The sequence below is a fragment of the Panicum virgatum genome, unplaced genomic scaffold (assembly GCF_016808335.1).
Source record: "Panicum virgatum strain AP13 unplaced genomic scaffold, P.virgatum_v5 scaffold_183, whole genome shotgun sequence".
In the NCBI taxonomy this organism is placed as follows: domain Eukaryota; kingdom Viridiplantae; phylum Streptophyta; class Magnoliopsida; order Poales; family Poaceae; genus Panicum; species Panicum virgatum.
The window spans coordinates 327501-347205 of record NW_024376262.1 but is presented as its reverse complement, the minus strand read 5'-3'; the positions used below and the strand labels follow the sequence as shown (position 1 = coordinate 347205).

The 19705-nt window shown below is 42.6% G+C and overlaps 2 protein-coding genes and 1 pseudogene across 2 annotated transcripts; 2 read left to right on the top strand and 1 right to left on the bottom strand.

Annotated features, from left to right (window-relative positions):
* Positions 1 to 87: 87 nt before the first annotated feature.
* On the bottom strand, positions 88 to 6167 carry LOC120693829 (ribosomal protein S4, mitochondrial-like). The gene has a single exon (XM_039977047.1). The coding sequence runs from the start codon at positions 4075 to 4077 to the stop codon at positions 3016 to 3018; it is 1062 nt and encodes a 353-aa protein (XP_039832981.1). The 5' UTR covers positions 4078 to 6167; the 3' UTR covers positions 88 to 3015.
* Positions 6168 to 10273: 4106 nt separating this feature from the next.
* Positions 10274 to 12566, top strand: LOC120693868 (annotated as a pseudogene).
* Positions 12567 to 17998: 5432 nt separating this feature from the next.
* On the top strand, positions 17999 to 18581 carry LOC120693841 (photosystem II D2 protein-like). Its single transcript, XM_039977058.1, has one exon. It carries the CDS (start codon positions 18014 to 18016, stop codon positions 18563 to 18565), a length of 552 nt encoding a protein of 183 aa, XP_039832992.1. The 5' UTR covers positions 17999 to 18013; the 3' UTR covers positions 18566 to 18581.
* The last annotated feature ends 1124 nt before the right edge of the window (positions 18582 to 19705 follow it).

Here is a 19705-nt window from a genome sequence, read left to right as displayed (position 1 = left end):
AGGCTTGCTTCCCCGGTATCCTTCCTGCTTCTTGCCAAACCCCTGCCACCATCCATCAAACCAGAGAATCCAGAGTGCCTACTTCCGGTTTATAACCAGCTTCCTTTATCTCGAAAGGTCGCCAACTTTCATTGATTGAATTCTTCCTATTATAGGGAATTCCTACCAAGCCCTAACCCTTTGCCCTTGCTAACCGAGGGAGATTCCTAACTGGCACCCAATCCGAGTGTGATTCTTTCTCCTAGCTATCCGAGAAGTAATAAGACCTGGCCCAGCTTCCTAGGCTTGCTTTCTTCTTTTATCGGATCGGAAAAGGAAACAGCTTGATCGCTTCGCTCGATTGCTCGGTTACTTCCTCGAAGAAAACTGCTAGCTTCTTATCTTTCAAGGAACTACTAGCTTGAATCTCTGAGCTGTGGCCCATGAAGCCTATGAAAGTAGAACAACCACTCCGGTTCTTCTCAGCTCTTCTTTCCAGTCCCTACCAATTCGATTACTGGAATACCGTCAATTGCATTTAGAAGGCACTGCCACTCTTGTTCTGGTAAGAATGCTTCTATTGGAGCTCTAAAACCAAGATTAGTCTTCACCCTGCTTCCAAAATGCTCTGATGGGCCAGATACACTCGAGAAAGAGTATTACAGCTTCTGCCGATACCGATCCGCAATTCGAAGTTCACGACCAAGAGCTTATGCAGATTCCTCTTCCGCTTGCTCGCGCAAAGAAAAAAAATAGAATCTCTTCTACGGCTCCACCCACCGAGTAGCCACTCACTGGAGTCTTAGCCTTCTTTTCAGTCTATGAATGAATCTCTTTTCTTGTAACCGCTCCATCCTAGCTCTCAACTCCGATCCGGCATGCCTCATTGTGTTGGTGGGAAGCCTGTTGGTAAGCAGCTCTCTTCCCAATGGAAGATTCATTCAGTTCAAGCTTAGTTTTTGACGTGCTATGGCAGAGACTACTGCACCTTCGAGGCATTTGTCCAACACTCCGGTCAATATATCTGATCTGGGCAATCCTGTAATGAAATCCATTGTCACTGTTTTCCAATGCACAATTAGTAATTGGTAAAGGCTCTAATAACCCAGGAATCTTTATATTCTATCCTTTGTATATTCTATCCTTTGTTCAGCTGACAAGCGAAAGAACTACTCGATTTGATCTATTGCTATAGCTATTGCGCACACAACCTTTCCTTGCTCTCGCTCTTCGCCAGGTCCCACAATAAGGAAGTTTTCACTTGGTTCATACTTTTATTCTTTAGCCAGCGTAGCTAGTTTGATTGGTTTCATCCCTAGCTTGCAACAACTACTATCTGTTTCTTTATCATTAGCTTTAACAAGCTTCTTTCGCTTAGAATGTTCTATTTTTTCCAATTCGCTGTGGTATGAAAGTGCTTTGGTCGACTGGAACAGTTAGGGAACAGGGAACAGGGGCACGATAAAGGAACTTGTTCACATATGATATTACAAAGAAAAGGGTTGATGCAGAGCTTATTGAAAAAGGGGGCTTCTCACGAGCGAGCGGGAGTTTTCAATTCCGGATCAACAAGGCCAAGTAGCCATGGCCCATCTTAAGAGATTAAGTGCTTCATTTCGCTTAAAACCTACATTCCCTCCGGGAGCACTCTTTCTTATACATTTGCTCGGTTGACTGAGTGCATTTACTAGCATTTTCTTATCCTTTGAGATAGGAATCCATCAATAAGAATAAAGATTAGAACTCTTGCCCGGCGTGGCGGCTTGGCCATATTAAACTATTGAAGTGGGTCTTTCTCCTATACACACACTCCGAGGGGAGCAAAAATCACTCTCATCCTCAATTCATTCCTCTGGGTACAATGAAGAAATAACTCCAGGCCCCATTGTATTGTTTTCAGGGACCCATTTTCCAGTACAAGAAAACAACCACTCACGACTGAGGCTCCTGAAGAGGAGAGTCAGATTTCGAGGTCATAGAACTCAAGCTGCATGTACAAATAGATAGAGTAGAGATGCCAGGATCAATTTTATGGTATGGCAAAGTTGGGCGATAGTTTGGCCTTAAGGTGGAAGTGGCGGGGTGGATCCGGAATTCAATTATCAGGGCAATCTTCGAATAGCTCACCGAACGAGTACAATAACGCCCCCGAGTGAATGGTTTCCACCAGGGAATGAAGCTGAGACTGGGATGACAGCCAGGATCCTCTCTTCAAGCCGATGGCTAATAAGATGATGTCCAGTACTTGATCTTTATACAGCTCCTCTCCCTTTTCGAAACCCATGGGAGTACGTTAGAAAGATGTCTTCAAAAACGATGTTCAAAAGCCGTATCCATGACAATGATGTCTGCCTTATGAGGCTGTCTAATGGAGCGCATCTCCCCCGGCTTATGTGGTTTAGGAATGCATGATCGATACATCGAAGAGAACTAAAAGGAAGAATTCTTTAATGACCTCTTAATCTCCTCCACTTGGGACTTGTCAAGAACTTAAAAAGTAGAAAACTTTTCCCAAAGCCAAAGGTAGTAAATAACACATAATAACATCAAAAAATAATCTATAAATTATCTTATCCTCCTTTTAAAAAAGAATAAGTCTTTCAGACCTTTTTTTTACATTTGAAACTCATGTTCATGGTCTGTTTTATTCCCAATTGTTGCCCGTGTGAAAAGAAAGAAGAGAAATTGGACCATGTTTCCCGAGAGAGACTGCCTTCTCTCAGGCCAGCAGTCTTATACTTATAGTCGACTGCTCTATGACGATCTGACCTCTTTCCTGGGCTCTGCTCGCTCGTCTACGCTCCGACCAATTCAGTAAAAATCGAAAAAACGATGTTTCCTTGAAAAAGTCTAAGAAATAGTAGTAGTAGTCAAAAAGTGCACTTTTTCCATATATTTCGATTTATAGGGATCCCTATCTTTATCTCTATCCACAGAGATACCTATCTATATAGAGAGAGATTTTTCTAAAAATTGATCTAGACTATCCTCTATCCGGATAGATATGTCCCTATGAGCGACTAGGCCGATCTTTTTTTATATGTTTTGGCCACGTCCGTTTCCGCTCCGAAGAGGAAGGTTTGGATCTTTCAATCTTATGTCGTGAGGGATGTGACCTATGTTAGGTCCATAAGATACCACAGCTTTTAGTGTTCTATGATTCACCTCCGAATAATGAGTAGGTAGTTCGATCCTTTTGATTCTTATCTTCCTAGTAAACGGGGATCCGGAGCAATAGGTCGAATTTCTATATAAAGAAGACTTGTAAACAAAAGGACTTATTGCTCTTTTTCGGTTTTCCTCTTCCTCCTTCCTTCTTTTCAATAAGAAGAAGTATTTGAAATGAAACAAATTCCTCTTCATTCTGTTGTGCTCAGCGAAGGAACTGCCTAAGCATACTTTTGCGGATCCAAACTTCTTTGTTCTTTCTAAGTCTTCTTCTTGCATATAAGAACGCAACTCTTGCAAAAACCCGGATTTGAGTAGTAAGCGGCATCCCCTCTGAGTTGTGAGTAAGCGGAACCATTCTGTTTTTGTTCTTCTCCAGATTCTGACCGGTAGGAATTTGCCTATGATTTTTCCAACTGATATGTCGATATAGAAAGATCTCCTTATTTCTTCACCGCGGGTTCTCGCGTCATTTTCTTTAAAAGATATTAGATCACCGTGGGAAACTTTCAAATGAGTAATGGTTACCAGTCCATTATTCAAACAAACCCTTCGATGACTTATCGGCTGCCTTGCTTGAGGAAGAGTGTCACTAAAACGGAGACGAACCGGAATCACGTCCGATCTTGTTTCTTGATTGAGTAAAAAAGGGATATATGAAGTTCGTTTTCTTCCTCTGTGCATCTCCCTTATGGGTAAATCCCCATAATAAAGGGACAACTTTCGTGTAGTTTGTGATTTGATGTTACTGTTTAGATTTTCTCTCTGAGAAAGATTTCTTTTAATGGATCTCCTCTTGTTCCTCAATCTTCGGAGAATGCGGCGTTGGATTAGAGAAAGTTCTCTGTTCCGAACATTTCCTGGAAGTAGACGACACGTTTTAAATCTTAATGCTGGCATATTTCGTTGAATCAGTCTTTTTCGCCACATCGCGTATAAAGGGAATCGAACCCAACTCTTCCACGAACCCCCCACGAATGGTCCTCCCTTAACTCAATGAACTTTGAGAATTCCTTTGCCTAGTTTTTTTCTTTTCAGTTCTCATAAGTCCTTGATATACTAGCTGAAAATCAATACTTGACCGACTGCGTCACAGTGCTCAGGTAAAGTGGCAGTAGTTCGAAAGCGCGAAAGTGGGAAGAACTAAGATAGACAGGTTTTGCAGGTGAAGTGAAGGATGCACTGAACACTAAACAAGATCTGGTTTTTGCGGGACAAATGCATGTTCCCAATCTTGGATTCTCGTCTCGTTTCACTTGCATTTTCTTTCGTTCAGTCTCGCTCTCGTTCATGAGTGGAATCGAACCACTAACTCCGTTTGGATTTACAGTCCAAAGGGCCCAGGCCCAGCGAACGAAAGAGGATTTACAGTCCCACGCCCACTGCCCCGCCAGAACCATTAATACAGGGATTGATTTTTATACGATTTTTTGAGCAACTAGCGCGAAAGCCGTTGCGCTAACGCGCATCCGTTTTCTCGTTTGATTTGTGGATTCTTCTTCTCCACCACACCAAATAGTTGAATAATAAGACACAAACTAGATACGGAATCGCTACGCTAAGTTTCTTTCTATATGATAATATGCACCGAGGGGAGGAGCAAATAGAAGTGAAGTAAACAGATTCAAGTTAGCCCAGTGTGGTTCAGCCTTCCTCGGGGAAACCTCGGAAAGAAACAGTTCTTATAGACCTTCCTTAGAAAGGAATAGATTCCTAACCACTGAAGAATATTTCATCTCCAGCGGGCCACAGTCATATTACCATACCAATCATATCCGGTATGGAGCCAGCGTCACTGTCGGTTTAGCGTGAGTACCTTCCCACAGTACTCGATAGCATTCGTGCACCTAGCATTTGTGAAGAATTGTCTACCAGCTCCTGCCTTCTTGTCCTTTGCGCTCAAGTCTATGGCCAGTACTGCCCGGGGCAATATTGGAACTGAGGGTTCCATCGCCTCTTGGTTGGTTTTTCTCCATAGAGAAGACGTGCCGCAGCTGCCTTTCTAAGACCTGGTACAAGTGATGACCTAGTTGATAAGGGTCGAATGCGTAGTTCATTCGCATGTCTTTCGAAAGAAAGGATGCTTCAGAACAACCAAGTAGTACTGGGAACAACTCCTATTGCGTCAAAGGGTTCAGGAGCCATTCTAAGATAAATCGAGAAGAATCCGGTCCTGGTCCATAGAACCGATCAGAAAGGCCAGAAATCAGTGATCTATCGCACGAAAAGGGCTTCGTCCGATCCATTTTCTTAAAATCTAGGAAAAGTAGCCGTATAGCGCCTAAAATGGGTCATGTTTCTTGTGCTCTATATCGCAAGTTCGGATAGGCTTGCATATGTTTCTATCTCAAAGTGGAAAACCAATTATACGTTAGCTAGCACGAACAAGAACCGCCCCTCGATTTTAGTATCTGACCTTCAATTCCAAGAAAAGGTAGTAAATCGGTAAATCGGTTAAAGCTCTTGTTTGGGAAATGGGTTGAGTTGAATTCATATTAATCTTGCCAAGAACAGAACAAGAAAAAAAACATAATTGGCTAAGGCACTTTCCTACCGGTTAAGATTTCCAGTATTCTAACAATCATCACAAGCTAAATGGATAGCCTTGCTTTGAAGTAAAAAGATAGATTGAACTTATGGCGCTTGCTTACAAGACAGCTACTTAAAAAGGCTACCTCTTCAAACTGCTGAATGCCCTATTCCATATGATAGACTGTCTATCTTTCCCTGAAAAAGCGTATACTTTTTTTCTATAAGCAAATAAAGCATACTTCTTTTGCGGATCAAGCAATCTTCTACCTTGGTGGGTAGCGGAGAATCAAATCAATATCGGAGTATTGCTCTAGCTGCTGCTGAATTAACCTGGATTCAATCGTTACTCTCTGAACTAGGCTGTACTTCGTCTTCCCCTCCTACAATCTGGTGTGATAACCTCGGCGCTACCTACTTTCTTCAGGCTTGGCGAAGGTGTCCGATCTACTAGCTCTCCTCCAACCAATGACTACACTACCTTGGTTATCCGCTTTCATGTCTTGGATTGAGCTTTATAACTCTTATTATAGTTGGGTGGGCGGAAAGAAAGGACAAGATTCCTGCTTCTGCTTGGCGAAGTGTCAGCTGGAACAATCCAATCAGTGAAAGTACATTCTCTCTCACTAACTGGAACCTTATCCCAAGGGAATTAGAGGGGTAAAAGGGAGACCCAGAGATCTAGAGCTGGCTTACATAAATGAATTTGTGGACTCGGACAACCGACCGGATTCAAGCCCTAGCCCCTCAACTCGGACGGACTTGTGGAAATCCTCGAAAACTAGTATTGCTCAACTCACCTATCTATAACATCAGAGAAATGTTGCATCCAACCCAGGAACGAGAGGTAAAGAATAGGCTACCATACGAGATGAGACGACTTCATTCTTGGCTTTCATCCCTACGCTTAAGAAAGATAAGGGATTGGATTTCATACCTTTTATTTAGAGCTCCGTCGTTCCGACTGGAAAATGTAACCTTCCGCCATACGTAAACCAAACCTCCTTGCTTTCTGGCTTTTCCTTCCTAACAAGGAGGCGGGATTTTGAAGTTCCTTTTTCCTTTTTGCTCTTTTTCTTTTAAAGCTTTTTCAAAATTCTATTGCAGCAAGATTATTTGCTTTTGCTAGAAAAAAAGCACGCACAAAAAGCACATTTCTTCCTAGTACTTTTTTTTCACCTTGGGTCTTGCCCATAGGAAAGATACGTAGCTCGGTCAGGGCATATCCTAAAGCCATTGCCTCCAGCCAGTAGTAGTGGTAGGTAAGCATCTTAAGTTAGGGGTGAAATTGCTTTTCTGACAAGAAAAGGGATTGTAGGCAAGCCTGTATAATTTCCTCTTACCTCTTCTCTTCATTTCTATCACAATAAGATGGACTTTACCCAGGATGAGAATGGATCAGTTATGAAATCTTGGATGGAAATTTCTTTTACCTATTTCTCCGGGCAATCTCTTATTAACAACTTCTTCCCAACTAGTTTCACTATAAATAAGATAATACAATAACAGTAATAATATTTTCAAAAGTTCTCTCAAACAAGAGAAAGAAACATACCTTTTTCATATATATTTAGAATATGTTCCCTATGCTAACTGGGTTCATTAGTTATGGTCAACAAACAATACGCGCCGCAAGATACATTGGTCAAAGTTTCATAATTACCTTATCCCACACAAATCGTTTACCTATAACGATTCACTACCCTTATGAAAAAGCAATTACATCGGAGCGTTTCCGGGGGCGAATACACTTTGAATTTGATAAATGCATTGCTTGTGAAGTATGTGTTCGCGTATGCCCGATAGATCTACCCCTTGTGGATTGGAGATTTGAAAAGGATATTAAAAGGAAACAATTGCTTAATTATAGTATTGATTTCGGAGTTTGTATATTTTGTGGTAACTGTGTTGAGTACTGTCCAAAAAACTGTTTATCAATGACTGAAGAATATGAACTTTCTACTTATGATCGTCATGAATTGAATTAGAATAAAATTGCTTTGAGTCGATTACCAATCTCCATAATTGGAGATTACACAATTAAAACAATTAGGAATTCGACTAAAAGTAAAATAGACAAAGAAAAATCTTTGAATCCAAGAACGATTACTGATTACTAAGATTTTTTCTTTTTTGCTAGAAAAAATCCAATAGTGATTTACTAACAATAAAGCAAAACGAATAACTACTGATTGTTGCGAATCGCTCCTTGATTTAAACTTAGAATATATTTTCGTGATGTTCTTTCTAACTATACAATTGGAACTCCTATTGAAATAGCTTTTTATGGTTAAATAGCAATTCAAGTAGGATTGGTAAAAATTAGATATATATAAATAGCGTAATCCCTTTTTCCTTCCTGAACCTTTTCGTTTTAGTAAGTTCATGAAATATTTCATACTATTGATTTTTTGAAAAAAAGGATTTACCAGGACCAATGTATGAGATTCTGGTGCTATTTTTTTGATCCCTTCTTCTCTTTCCCAAGGCAGCTCGCAAACCTGACTATAAACTAGAATGAGTAGGGAATGGATCCAGCCGAGCCAATTGCAGTTCCGTTCTATGTCGTGCCAGCCGAGGGAACAGGGTAGGTTACGTTTGATGAGTCAAGACTGTTTGCCAAACCAGGTTACAAGGTGTTGAGAGCGAGCATGCATGAAGTAAACCCAAGTGAAACGAGAGAAATCATCAATCAAAATTATGTTCTATCTATTCCATTGCTACCTTTAGAAATCAAAGGTGCAGGTCCCCTCAGAGTGTACTAAGTCAAAAGGTGACATAGACCTAGAGTTACTAGAACGAAAACGAAGCTTTACATGCTTTCCCAAAACACAAGCTTCACAAGGAGACTAACTTAGATTAGGAACATGACCTAAAACACCACTCTGAACAAGACTAGTAAGACGTGAACCACATAGGTGGCCCAAGCGTCGATGCCAAGTTTAAAAACTACTAGTGGAGGAAGAGACACTAGTAAGAGCAGTAGCAGAGTGAGCAGGCACATGTAGATAATCCATCAGAGAAACCCCATTACGGCGATGGCCAAGACCAATCAGACGGATCCTGCACAGTGCAAGAAGAGGCATCAAAAGAAATAAGGCAACCATGATCAGTAAGCTGACTAACAGATAGTAAGTTAACTGAGAGTTTAGGAATATGGAAGGATAGAGGGAACAGTAAAGTGGGTTGTAAGTAAGATCTACACTTCTAGCTAGCTTAATTGGTTTTTGTGTGTTCGGCTGAACTCGTCAGTGTAGGATGTGGTGCTCCAAGAGTGACGGAGTGGGAGTCACATTCGCTGGTCTCGACTAAAGGTTCGACGGGTTTACATCCTGATCCGCTATGCTCGTTATGCGGACGACTTCCTTGTAGCTATCAAGAGCCCCATCGCCACTACTTTCACGGTTTGCCGGCGAGCATTGGAAATGTTGAGTCCATTTGGTTATGACATTCTGGCCTTGGTTGGTAAAACATCTCAGGGGATCCGGACCCTCATTAAAGCAAAACCTGAAAATAAAGTCTGGCCTGGGCCGACAAAAGCTCGAGTGATTGCGTTGCCATCACCAACTAAAGAACAGATAATAGAACTTTTTCTTCTTACTAACTTTGTCAAAGAGGCTAAACAATCAATGACCAATAAAAGACCAACGAAACGACGAGTGAGAAGGATAAGGAGGAGTAGTAGGAGGAGCTTCCATTGAAGTAGAGGTTTGATCGAGTGATGACGAGAGATAGAATGATACAAAGCCTAAAGGGGAGAGCACTTAGACATTTCACTTTGAGTACGGGGAAGTCCGCAGGGAGGAATTCTTCCGGGCGTATTACAGTTTTTCACCGAGGGGGTGGATCGAAGCGATTGCAGCGAAAAAAACGAAGCACTTCGTCTATTGGCATTGTGGAAAGGATCGAATATGACCCTAATCGTTCTTCTCGGATCGCTCTAGTACGATGGATCGAAGGGGTGCTGCCCGGCCGCCAGAGGAAATTAAAGACGATAGAAGAGTTCGCTCCGCCGCGTAAGATCCTCGAATCCACCACGGCCACTATCTTTTGCCTTTTTTCGTTCTCTTCCCTGCCCGGGAAAGTGGATCAAAGAAAGGTAGCTTGCTCCCAAGGCAAGTGCTTGCTTACGCTTTATGTAGTGGTCGGCCTTCCTACCTTCATGCCTCTAGAAGCTTCTACAAAGCTTTGCTTCTTGTAGTTGGCCCTCCATGCCTCCCTTCATTTGCTTGCCTCCTTCCAGCCCAGAATGCCTACTGACGTTAAGCTAACCGCCAGAAGCTCACCCTTCGGGTGTCGCTTCTGGCGCAGGAGGCCAAGCATTCTGCCAGACGTCCCGGGAGCCCCGTTTGCCTTTACTAGAGTCTTGAGTTTTTCTTTCTTTTTTAATTTTAGCTAAGTTTCAAAAGCAAAGGTGAACAGCCCCCTGTCCTTTAGATTTGCATAGTCAAGGGCTTATAAGAAAAGTAAGGAAGGAGGCATGGAGATGGGAAGGCCGACCACTACACTACACGGAGAGATTTCTATACCAAGTCATGAGCGATAGCGAAGCCAAGCCGCCGCCTATAGGCGAAGGGACGAAAGCCCGTTAGACCTGATGGGAAAAAGTATGAAAAAAGTACGTTAAGGTTACGAAGTCACTTAGCCTCGGCTCGGCTAAGGTTATGAAATGACAGAGTAGGTTTTTTTTAAGTAATACTAAGGAACTGGAAAAACAGCTCGTAAAAGGAGAAAAGCGAAGGTTACAGACTCATTTATCCGTCTACAAAGGGAAAGGCGTCGGTACGGAGTCACGTCAGCTGTGGATATATACTAGGCTAAGGAACGGAGTCTTAAAGTATTTACCGAGACTACACTAAGGAAGAAGTCAGCGAAAGTGAGCTCGTAACTAAGAAAGCCGGTATCAGAAACGAAACCCTTCCAAAATAAAAAGCAAAGAAGTCAAGGAACGAAGCTGCTTCTCTAATAGCCCCGTTGAATAGGAGGGCGAAGGCTTTTTCGAACTTTTTTATAGAGAGGGGCTTCGACCTTCTTAGGAAGAGCCGTACGAGGCTGCTCACGTACGGTTCGGGAGCCGAGCCACTGCACAGGGGCTTAGGTCAACACTTATATATTAGCCAGTCATCAATTGGAAGCGGGTAATATGGTGATAAATTGCGATTGCTCCAAACCTTCTAAAAGCGGCTTCTTGCGACCTGCCCAGAATGCTCATACATACCTTCGGTTCCAAGAGCTTGTTCGCACAGTGAATAAAGGTCGGGTTGAAGGGGGCAGTCAGCTGGCTGCTTCTTGGCCACGCCCCCCTGCTTATAGATACGATATATTCAATCTAAATTAAAAAGTAGGAAATAGCATACCATTAGCTGATATACGTATGGGAACATGGGTACATGATATTGAATGTCATCCAGGTCAAGGCGCAAAGCTGGCTCGGGCCGCAGGAACTTATGCGATAATAATTAAGGAGCCAGCCCCACAATGTCTTGTGCGGCTACCATCGGGTGTTGAAAAACTCATAGATTCCCGATGCCGAGCTACTATTGGTATAGTTTCCAATCCCAACCATGGTGCACGTAAGCTTAGAAAAGCAGGACAAAGCCGGTGGTTAGGCAGACGCCCCATTGTTCGTGGTGTTGCAATGAATCCAGTGGATCATCCTCATGGAGGAGGTGAGGGGCGCACGAAAGGAGGTAGACCTTCGGTGTCACCTTGGGGGAAGCCCACCAAAGCAGGATTTCGGGCAGTAGTGGGGGTGGGGAAACGCAGAATTTAGTTCATGCCACGACGATCTATATGGAAGGGAAGTTTTGTTGATGCTTTCCTGTTTAGAATAAAGAAGAACAGAGAAAGTCTGATGAGCAGGAAAATTTGGTCACGTAGATCTTCTATTTCGCCGGAATTCGTTGATTGCTCCGTACTCATTTACAATGGAAAAACTCCTGTTCGTTGTAAGATCACTGAAGGAAAGGTTGGTCATAAATTTGGAGAGTTTGCTTTTACACGGAGACGAAGACCCTATAGAACAAATAGAGGAAAGGGCAGAAAGGGGCAAAAGTAAAGTCTAAGCGACATATGGCACGAAAAGGAAATCCAATTTCGGTAATCCGAATCCCATATAGCTCTTTTCTTCATACTCGACCAGCCCTAGGTTGGGGATAATGATTTTTTCAAATCTTGTTGGGAGATGCTTCGCTCCGAGTCCGACTGGGACGGAATGGGGGACCCAGGCCCTTCAATGCCTCCCTCCGGATCCACTAACTCGGAAGAAGAGCTATTCAATTTCTGGCTGACTGTGACTCTGCATCCCGGGAGCAGACCGCTCCCCCGGAAGCTGTGGTCAGTCAAGAGCGGCATCCGAATCCCGCTCCAATCCCTCCAGCGCAGGTTCCCGCTCCAATGCCTGGAGCGGCAGCGGAAGCAGAACAGAACCCTCCTTCTTTTGATTGGGAGGGACGACCTCTCTCTCTTTGAGAGGAAAGTTCTCTACAAAAGGCCCACGCCTGTCACGCCCAGATTCTGGACACATTGCGTGATATTACTCTGAAGAATGGAGAGGAGCTCCGTGAAGAAGACTATCGCACCATGCTTGATTTCATGTTGAGCCGACTCCAGTCCGACGTCAATCCCCGGGCGCTGAAGGAGCTCCTGAACAGACTCCAAAACGGTCGGGCACGATCTCAAACTTCTAGGGCTAGGGCGGCAAGGAGATTCCTCGACGAGGACTAGTGAGGCTATAGTACTGACTATGCATAGGACTACAAAGGTGAAAAGACAGGATGTATTCCGACGAAATGCCTTGGATGTGATCGGCAAGAGAAAGATGGAATTTGGTATAAGGAAGGAAATCAAACGCGTTGTTTGAGAAGGAAAAAGGGTAACTAGAGAAAAAAGAAAAATAGGCTCTCCCTGGACTCTACGCAGGACTTCTTTCTAAGCCTCACATAATTTGAATTTCTCTGACATTCCATGTTTCCGAAACGGATCCTATAAAATATTTCACTTTTTCTATGATCATCTCTATTTTAGGTATTCGGGGAATCCTCCTTAATAGACGAAATATTCTTATTATGTCAATGCCAATTGAATCAATGTTATTAGCTGTCAATTTGAACTTTTTGGTATTTTCCGTTTCTTTGGATGATATGATGGGTCAATCATTTGCTTCATTAGTTCCAACAGTGGCAGCTGCGGAATCTGCTATTGGATTAGCCATTTTCGTTATTACTTTTCGAGTCCGAGGGACTATTGCTGTCGAATTTATAAATTGCATTCAAGGTTAAACATAACTACAGGAGAGTTACCAAATACAAAGTTCTGTTCTCCTTTCGTTCTCTTCTTTCTTTTCTTTTTATTTTTAGATATTTGAATTGGATTTTCTATGCCTAATTTATCTTCCATTATCGAATCTTAAGCAGAACATGTGATGCATGGTGATTAAAGATGCGCATGCCATTAGTTTGTTGTATTGTCTAACACTTTTTTTTAGTAGAAATTTCCATTATGTCCATCCCATAATCTCATGTAAATACTGATGCAAATTGGAACAATTGCTTCCGTTCTTTTCTTTTTTCGAAAATTCACTACAGTGATGCCTTTTTTTTTTCATATGTAGTTCTTTACTTGTCAGATTATTATGCAACTTTTGATATCTAAAGGAGTTGTGTATCTCCTGCTCCCTTCTGACAATGATGGCTTTACACAGAATTTTTACAATATCAATGTTCGAAAGGTCATACTGATGGGCCTACCTCCTGTTGGCTGTGCACCTCACTTCCTCTGGGAGTATGGCAGCCAAAATGGGGAATGCATCGAATATATCAACAACGTTGTGATCGAGTTCAACTATGCCCTGAGATACATGTCCAGCGAGTTCATCCGCCAGCACCCAGACTCAATGATCAGTTATTGTGATACTTTCGAGGGGTCTGTGGACATACTAGAGAACCGTGACCGCTATGGTGAGCAAATGCATCATAAGTACTACATTCAGATTGCCTGCTGTCCTTAGGGAAGCACTCACATTATGATCGAATTACAATGCGCAGGTTTTGTGACCACCACTGATGCTTGCTGTGGGCTGGGCAAGTATGGGGGCCTATTCTATTCACTGAATTGACAAAGTCAATCTCAAACCTAGCTGGTATCACTGCAGTGACTTTCCTCTCAATCTTTCAAGTACAAAGGAATCCGCCAGTTATCGAAAGCAAAAAGGATAGGGGCAAGAAAAGGGAAAGTGAATTCTCACCCCTACAAACTTTCTTTTCTTCTTGGCGTACAGAATTCTCTGCCTTTAGTCACCCTTAGCGCGAACCATCTTCTCTTCAGCTATTTGGCCTGGAATACTTCCCTGACGAAACCCGTGCTAAAGAAGCCAGGTAATCGATACTATACAAGGGCTAAGCTATCATGTTGATAGAGGCCCGTCTATCGATACTATATAGTTGGTACGAGCTAGTGATATCAACGCCATGCAGCTACCATACTGGTCCAAGTTCCGACTCCCAGGTCGAGATCTCCCATCGAACCGTAATATTCAAACCGGGTGCTCTCACTTTCTTATTAGTCATTCACCGGATCCACGTCCCCAGAAGGTCTACCCCGACTGCCCATTAATCCTCCGCGGTAAGCTGGCACTCGACCTCGTTAACGGGAGAGTGGAGGAAAAGGAGGGAGAGAAAGCCAGTCTAAGCAGAAGGATGAGATGGGGAGTTATAGTAGTCAGCTGGTTCTCTGTCTTCATGAGGAACTTTAAAGCAATACTTTGAAGAGGCTACCGATACAAAGATAGAAGGATGTCCGTGGAAAATACATCAAGAATGTCAAAACAAAGGAAAGATGATTATCTTATAGGAAGACTTCTTTCAATGAATACTCCAAAGCATATTCTCTTGATTTCTTCACTGGCACCCTTATCCAACCTGCTGCCCCCTGTTACTACGAACTTGTTTTCATCTGGCAGATAAGCTTTTGAGAAGAGACCACTTTGATAACGAGCTTTCGGGTTGCCGTATTGATACCGCCCTTCGGGGGAACAGGAGAATAGCATGCACGGGAGAAGGATTTAGGGAAAGGTACCCACCTTTTAACGGGAGAAAGGCCAGGTCATCAGAGCAAGCATAGTTTACTGGGCAAAGCAATCATCTCGTTTTCCCCTCCCTTTTTCATGGCCACATATCTTTACGGCTAAGGAGTGGGAAATCTTTCTCCTGTTACACAAATCAAATGTTTCATTTCATCCGGGAAAAGCCACCTCTTTCTCCACAAACAATGTCTTTGTCATTTGATCCAGGAGCCTTCCGTTAGATAGGAACAGCTTTGCTAAATACTGAGAACTCTCGGATAGAGTATTAGAATGAAAAGACCATTAATTATATAAGTAAGAACCCAGGGTTCTAGCCCATTCCCATTCCTAAATCAATAATTCGTAGTGCTTTTGCCTTTCTTGCGTACTCCTGGTGAACCAGTTGCTAGCCATATGTTTAGGAGGCTTTTTTCTCCAGGTACTGGTACTAAGCCGCTTTGCCATCTCTTCATCTTCATCTGCAAAGAATTCTCGACGTGAAAACACAGAGACAAAGGCCTGATCTTTGAATAGGAAAAAGAATGGATCCGAAGGGTCCCAAATCAATTGGCTTATTCGAAAAAAGCCTTCTTCTTTGAAAGATATATCTCGTGTCTGGTACTGCATTGTTCCACTCTGCAAGAAGTCCGAATCAGTCTCTTGCACCTCCTCCTTTTTATGATAAATATACCAGAAATAATTCGAATAAATAGCAGTCTCTGACAACTCATCCTCTTTAATCTGCTTGGACCCGCTCCAATACCCATAGGAAAATCCCCAGTCATATTCAGCGTACCTGTCCCTGCAATCAAATAGATTGTCCCAAGGGCCCCATATTCTAGGAGCCCAAGTTATGCTATTGAAAATTCGTTCCTCTAGCAGTTCCGGTTTGACCATTCCGTTCCCTTTTTCAAACTCCACTTCTTTTCATATAGCAATCCCTAATCAAAGAGAGAACAATATCCATTTCAAAACATTTCTAACGGATTCCTTGGTTCGGACCGACGAAGTAATGGCACTCGATTATTATCAACCCGAGTGCAATCTTTTTCTGTCGGTAAGGATTGCACCAGAGCACCTTCTACTTCTAATAGGCCATGAACTATAGATAGAGAAGAATCATTCTGAGCGAGTCCATAAGAAGCGACCCACTTTTTCATCGGTTCCGGGGGAAGACCAAAGATCTTGCGCGACCGGTCCGCCAGAAAAACTCAAAAGAGAAAGAAGTCTCGTTAATCTCTTCATGCTCGTTCCAAGTTCGAAGTACCGTTTGGCCAAAGAAAAACCCGCTTCCTGACACGATTGCCTCTTTATATAGATAGAGTCATCCATCCGTCTGAGTCGGTAGCAGGAAAGCCATTGTTGCGTTGGAGTTGTTCAAGAAAGTGTATATTAATATCCCTTGATGCGGCAAGTTCCCGCGCGTACGCCGCCGAGTTCCTTAATTATGTACTCAAAAGCGTAAGCAAAGATCCAAGCTTTCGAGGACCGAGATATTGACGGAAAAGGTAAGTACAGTTGGTTTGCAAGGGTCAAGATATGCTTAATAGCACTGAAGGGCGCTAGCTAGGCTACTACCTAATATGCCAGTAATAGGGCTAGCACCGGTTTATGCTACTAAAAAGAAATCTCTCACTAGGGCAAAAGATGCCTTGTTTTCATTCCCTTGCTTGTGATGATTAGTTCATCAAGTCGGAAAGGTAGCTTGGGCAAGTCATTTGATACAATAAAACGAACTGCTAACTATAAAGGAAAAGGATGTCAAACCACCCTGTTGTTGTGAGCCGCCCTAAAGACCCGATCTGTAAGGAGTTGGTGTGAGGAGGTTAGGTGCAGGAAGTTAATGCTTAACAACTTGAAATTTATAATAATGGCTAAGAAAGACGGAAATTTCTCTACCTATTGTAGTGTCCGAAGGTACTAGGAAAGGTTTCATGAAGAGGTGATGTGCTTTTTCACACTCCAATCTTTTGAGGATAAAGTGGCAGTGAGTTATTTTGTAGGATGAGGTGAATAAATGTGTCAATTGAGTTGATTGATAATAAGTCTAGTACTTTGATCGATAGGTGGGTCATCCTACTTTTTGTCATATCCGTAAGAAAAAGAAATTCCTGTAATCAAGTGGTAGAGCCCTCGACATATGAAGAAGCAATTAACCCTGGGCTCCTCCCGAACCTATCTAGCTTGAGTATGATGGAAAGTCCTCTACCCTTGTTCCAATTTCAATAGAGATTCAATTGCGATTTTATTGATTTCCTATCTTACCATCACAAGCTTGCTTCACCACAACTCTATAGACAGTTTAACACCCTATCATGCTTGGGTTGATTGATCTTTCTGTCCTTATATTTATGATCTTCCATTGATTAGAACCTGTTATTTCGTCTAATTAAATAGATGTCTGGGTTTATGAAAGTGGTAGCTCGGTCTTCAGACGGGTATTTTCTATTCCCATAGATTAGCTTTCCAGACTGACTGGATTCATAGCTCATCGACAGCAAGCAGTGGTACGAACTTCATCAGCGCATGATAAGCAAGCAGTCTTAGTGGCGGACTTCCTCTTTCAAGGAATGTTTGCGGATTATCGTAAAAGAGGAGATACAGAGCCTCAAAAAAAATCACATCAAGCTAAGTGCAAACAGGTGTTCAACAATCAAGATCACAAGAAGATGCTCGAGCCAAGTCATATAGTGGATGCAGAAGAGGTACCAAGGCAATAACAACGATGATCCTCCTGAACAAGGCGCCTTTTATTCAGCTTCATATTAGGTAAAAACAGGATCCATAGGTTTGGCTGCCACAATTATAACTGCTTCTCAACACAACTGATTTATTTACAGATGAATACTATAATGCCAGTTTTTAAGGGCACCACTTCGCATATCTATTTCGATTTCCTATTTTGATAGATAATGGAAGAATTCAAATAAACAAAACTATTGGTTCTATTCTCGTGCAGGGTCGCCGATACTCCTCGGTACCCTCTTGTCCTGGAGCCGGTGGAAAAGGGTGGAATTTCCTAATCCCGTGTCCAAGTAGGCTCAGTTTAGATTTACATAATAAGGGTTTTGAGATTGACTTAGTCTATTCAGTGAATAGGCGGATCGAACTCAAAGCAAGGTGTAAAGCGGTAAGGCATTACGCTGTGGTCAATCTTCAGATATAGAGTAGGTACCGAACCGGAGTCAGAGTGAACAGCGGTATTTCATTCAGTCAGCTTGGCTTTTCTCCACGTTTGCTCATGTCGAGTAATAGAACAGGACTCATGATTCTTCCATGTGCTCTATACGGGAAAGGTTGCATTTTCGATTTATCCTTTTCTTCCAAGGATTTCATAATTGGACGTTGAACCCATTTCATATGATGGGAGTTGCCGGAGTATTAGGCGCAGCTCTGCTATGCGCTATCCATGGGGCTACCGTAGAAAACACTCTATTCGAAGATGGTGATGGTGCAAATACCTTCCGCGCTTTTAACCCAACTCAAGCTGAAGAAACGTATTCAATGGTCACTGCTAACCGCTTTTGGTCCCAAATCTTTGGTGTTGCTTTTTCCAATAAACGTTGGTTACATTTCTTTATGCTATTTGTACCCGTCACCGGTTTATGGATGAGTGCTATTGGCGTAGTTGGCCTGGCTCTGAACCTACGTGCCTATGACTTCGTTTCCCAGGAAATCCGTGCAGCGGAAGATCCTGAATTTGAGACTTTCTACACCAAAAATATTCTTTTAAACGAGGGTATTCGTGCGTGGATGGCAGCTCAGGATCAGCCTCATGAAAATCTTATATTCCCTGAGGAGGTTCTACCACGTGGAAACGCTCTTTAATGGAACTTTCGTTTTAGCTGGTCGTGACCAAGAAACCACCGGCTTTGCTTGGTGGGCTGGGAATGCCAGACTTATCAATTTGCCCGTGCTTGCTGGTGTCAGGGTTGCAGATAAGTTGTTTCGGTGCCATTTCCTTTGTTATGAATGAAAGGCATTTTGGTTGAATAACCAGGTAATTTGTCCTAAGTATAAAATTTTGGTTGAATAACCAGGTAATTTGGTTGTTTTCATACATTCGTCAATTCGTAAATCAGTAGTTACAATAGGTGATTCCGTCCTTTCGGCAGGAAGTACTACATAAGATAGCTGTGGTTTCCTACTGTCCATTCGGCAAGAAGAAGTAAGTACATAGCGATTTCCGCCCTTTTAAAAGTAGATTTGCCTCCCCGGTAACCGCAGTAGCTTGAGTCCTGACAAGTGAAATTCCCAATTCACACACAGAGGTGAGAAAGCTTATGTGTGCCCTTATAGCCGCATAGTTGTTGCAAGGCTTTCGTGAGCAAGGTTACATTTTCTTCCCTTCTGTCTACACAAATAGCATCTCTTTTCCAGATGTTCAATCCACAACTTCCTTTAAGAATGAGTTGGTCTGGTCCTCTTTTTAACGACAAGGTCAAAGACTTGTTGTCCCAATAAAAGGGGCTTATGGTCCTCATCCAGTCCATCCCAAGAACTACATCATATGTTCCCAAATCTATCACCCTCAGGTCTACCTGAAATGAATGACCTTGCAATTCCAGTTTTACCCCGACACACTTTCCTTCACTGCACACTTTAAAACAAAAACTTCTGTTAGGTTCTTATCTTAGATTCCGTCTATACGGAGTCTAGACCTTTTCTTCTTTTACTTCACACAAAAAAAAGAAATATTGAAGAATATAGAATATATTCTAATAAATGGGCAATAGTTAGGAGAGGTGCGCCAGAAGGTAAGGTGGACAGACCAGAGGAGTAGGGGTGCTTCCGATACCACCATGATCGGTAATGGAACGCTACGTCCTTGCTTTCTTTATGCCTCAAGGCTAATTGAATGAATTGAGGTTTAGTAAAAGCCATTCGATTGATCAGAAAGGAAAACCAAACCTGTAAAGAACTTCTACTATGGATTGGATTGCCGGTGCGCATTAGTCCGACCAGATG

Bases quoted from the DNA above. Each gene is read 5' to 3' on its own strand.
- LOC120693829 (XM_039977047.1), bottom strand. From the start codon at position 4,077: ATGTGGCGAAAAAGACTGATTCAACGAAATATGCCAGCATTAAGATTT.
- LOC120693841 (XM_039977058.1), top strand. From the start codon at position 18,014: ATGTGCTCTATACGGGAAAGGTTGCATTTTCGATTTATCCTTTTCTTC.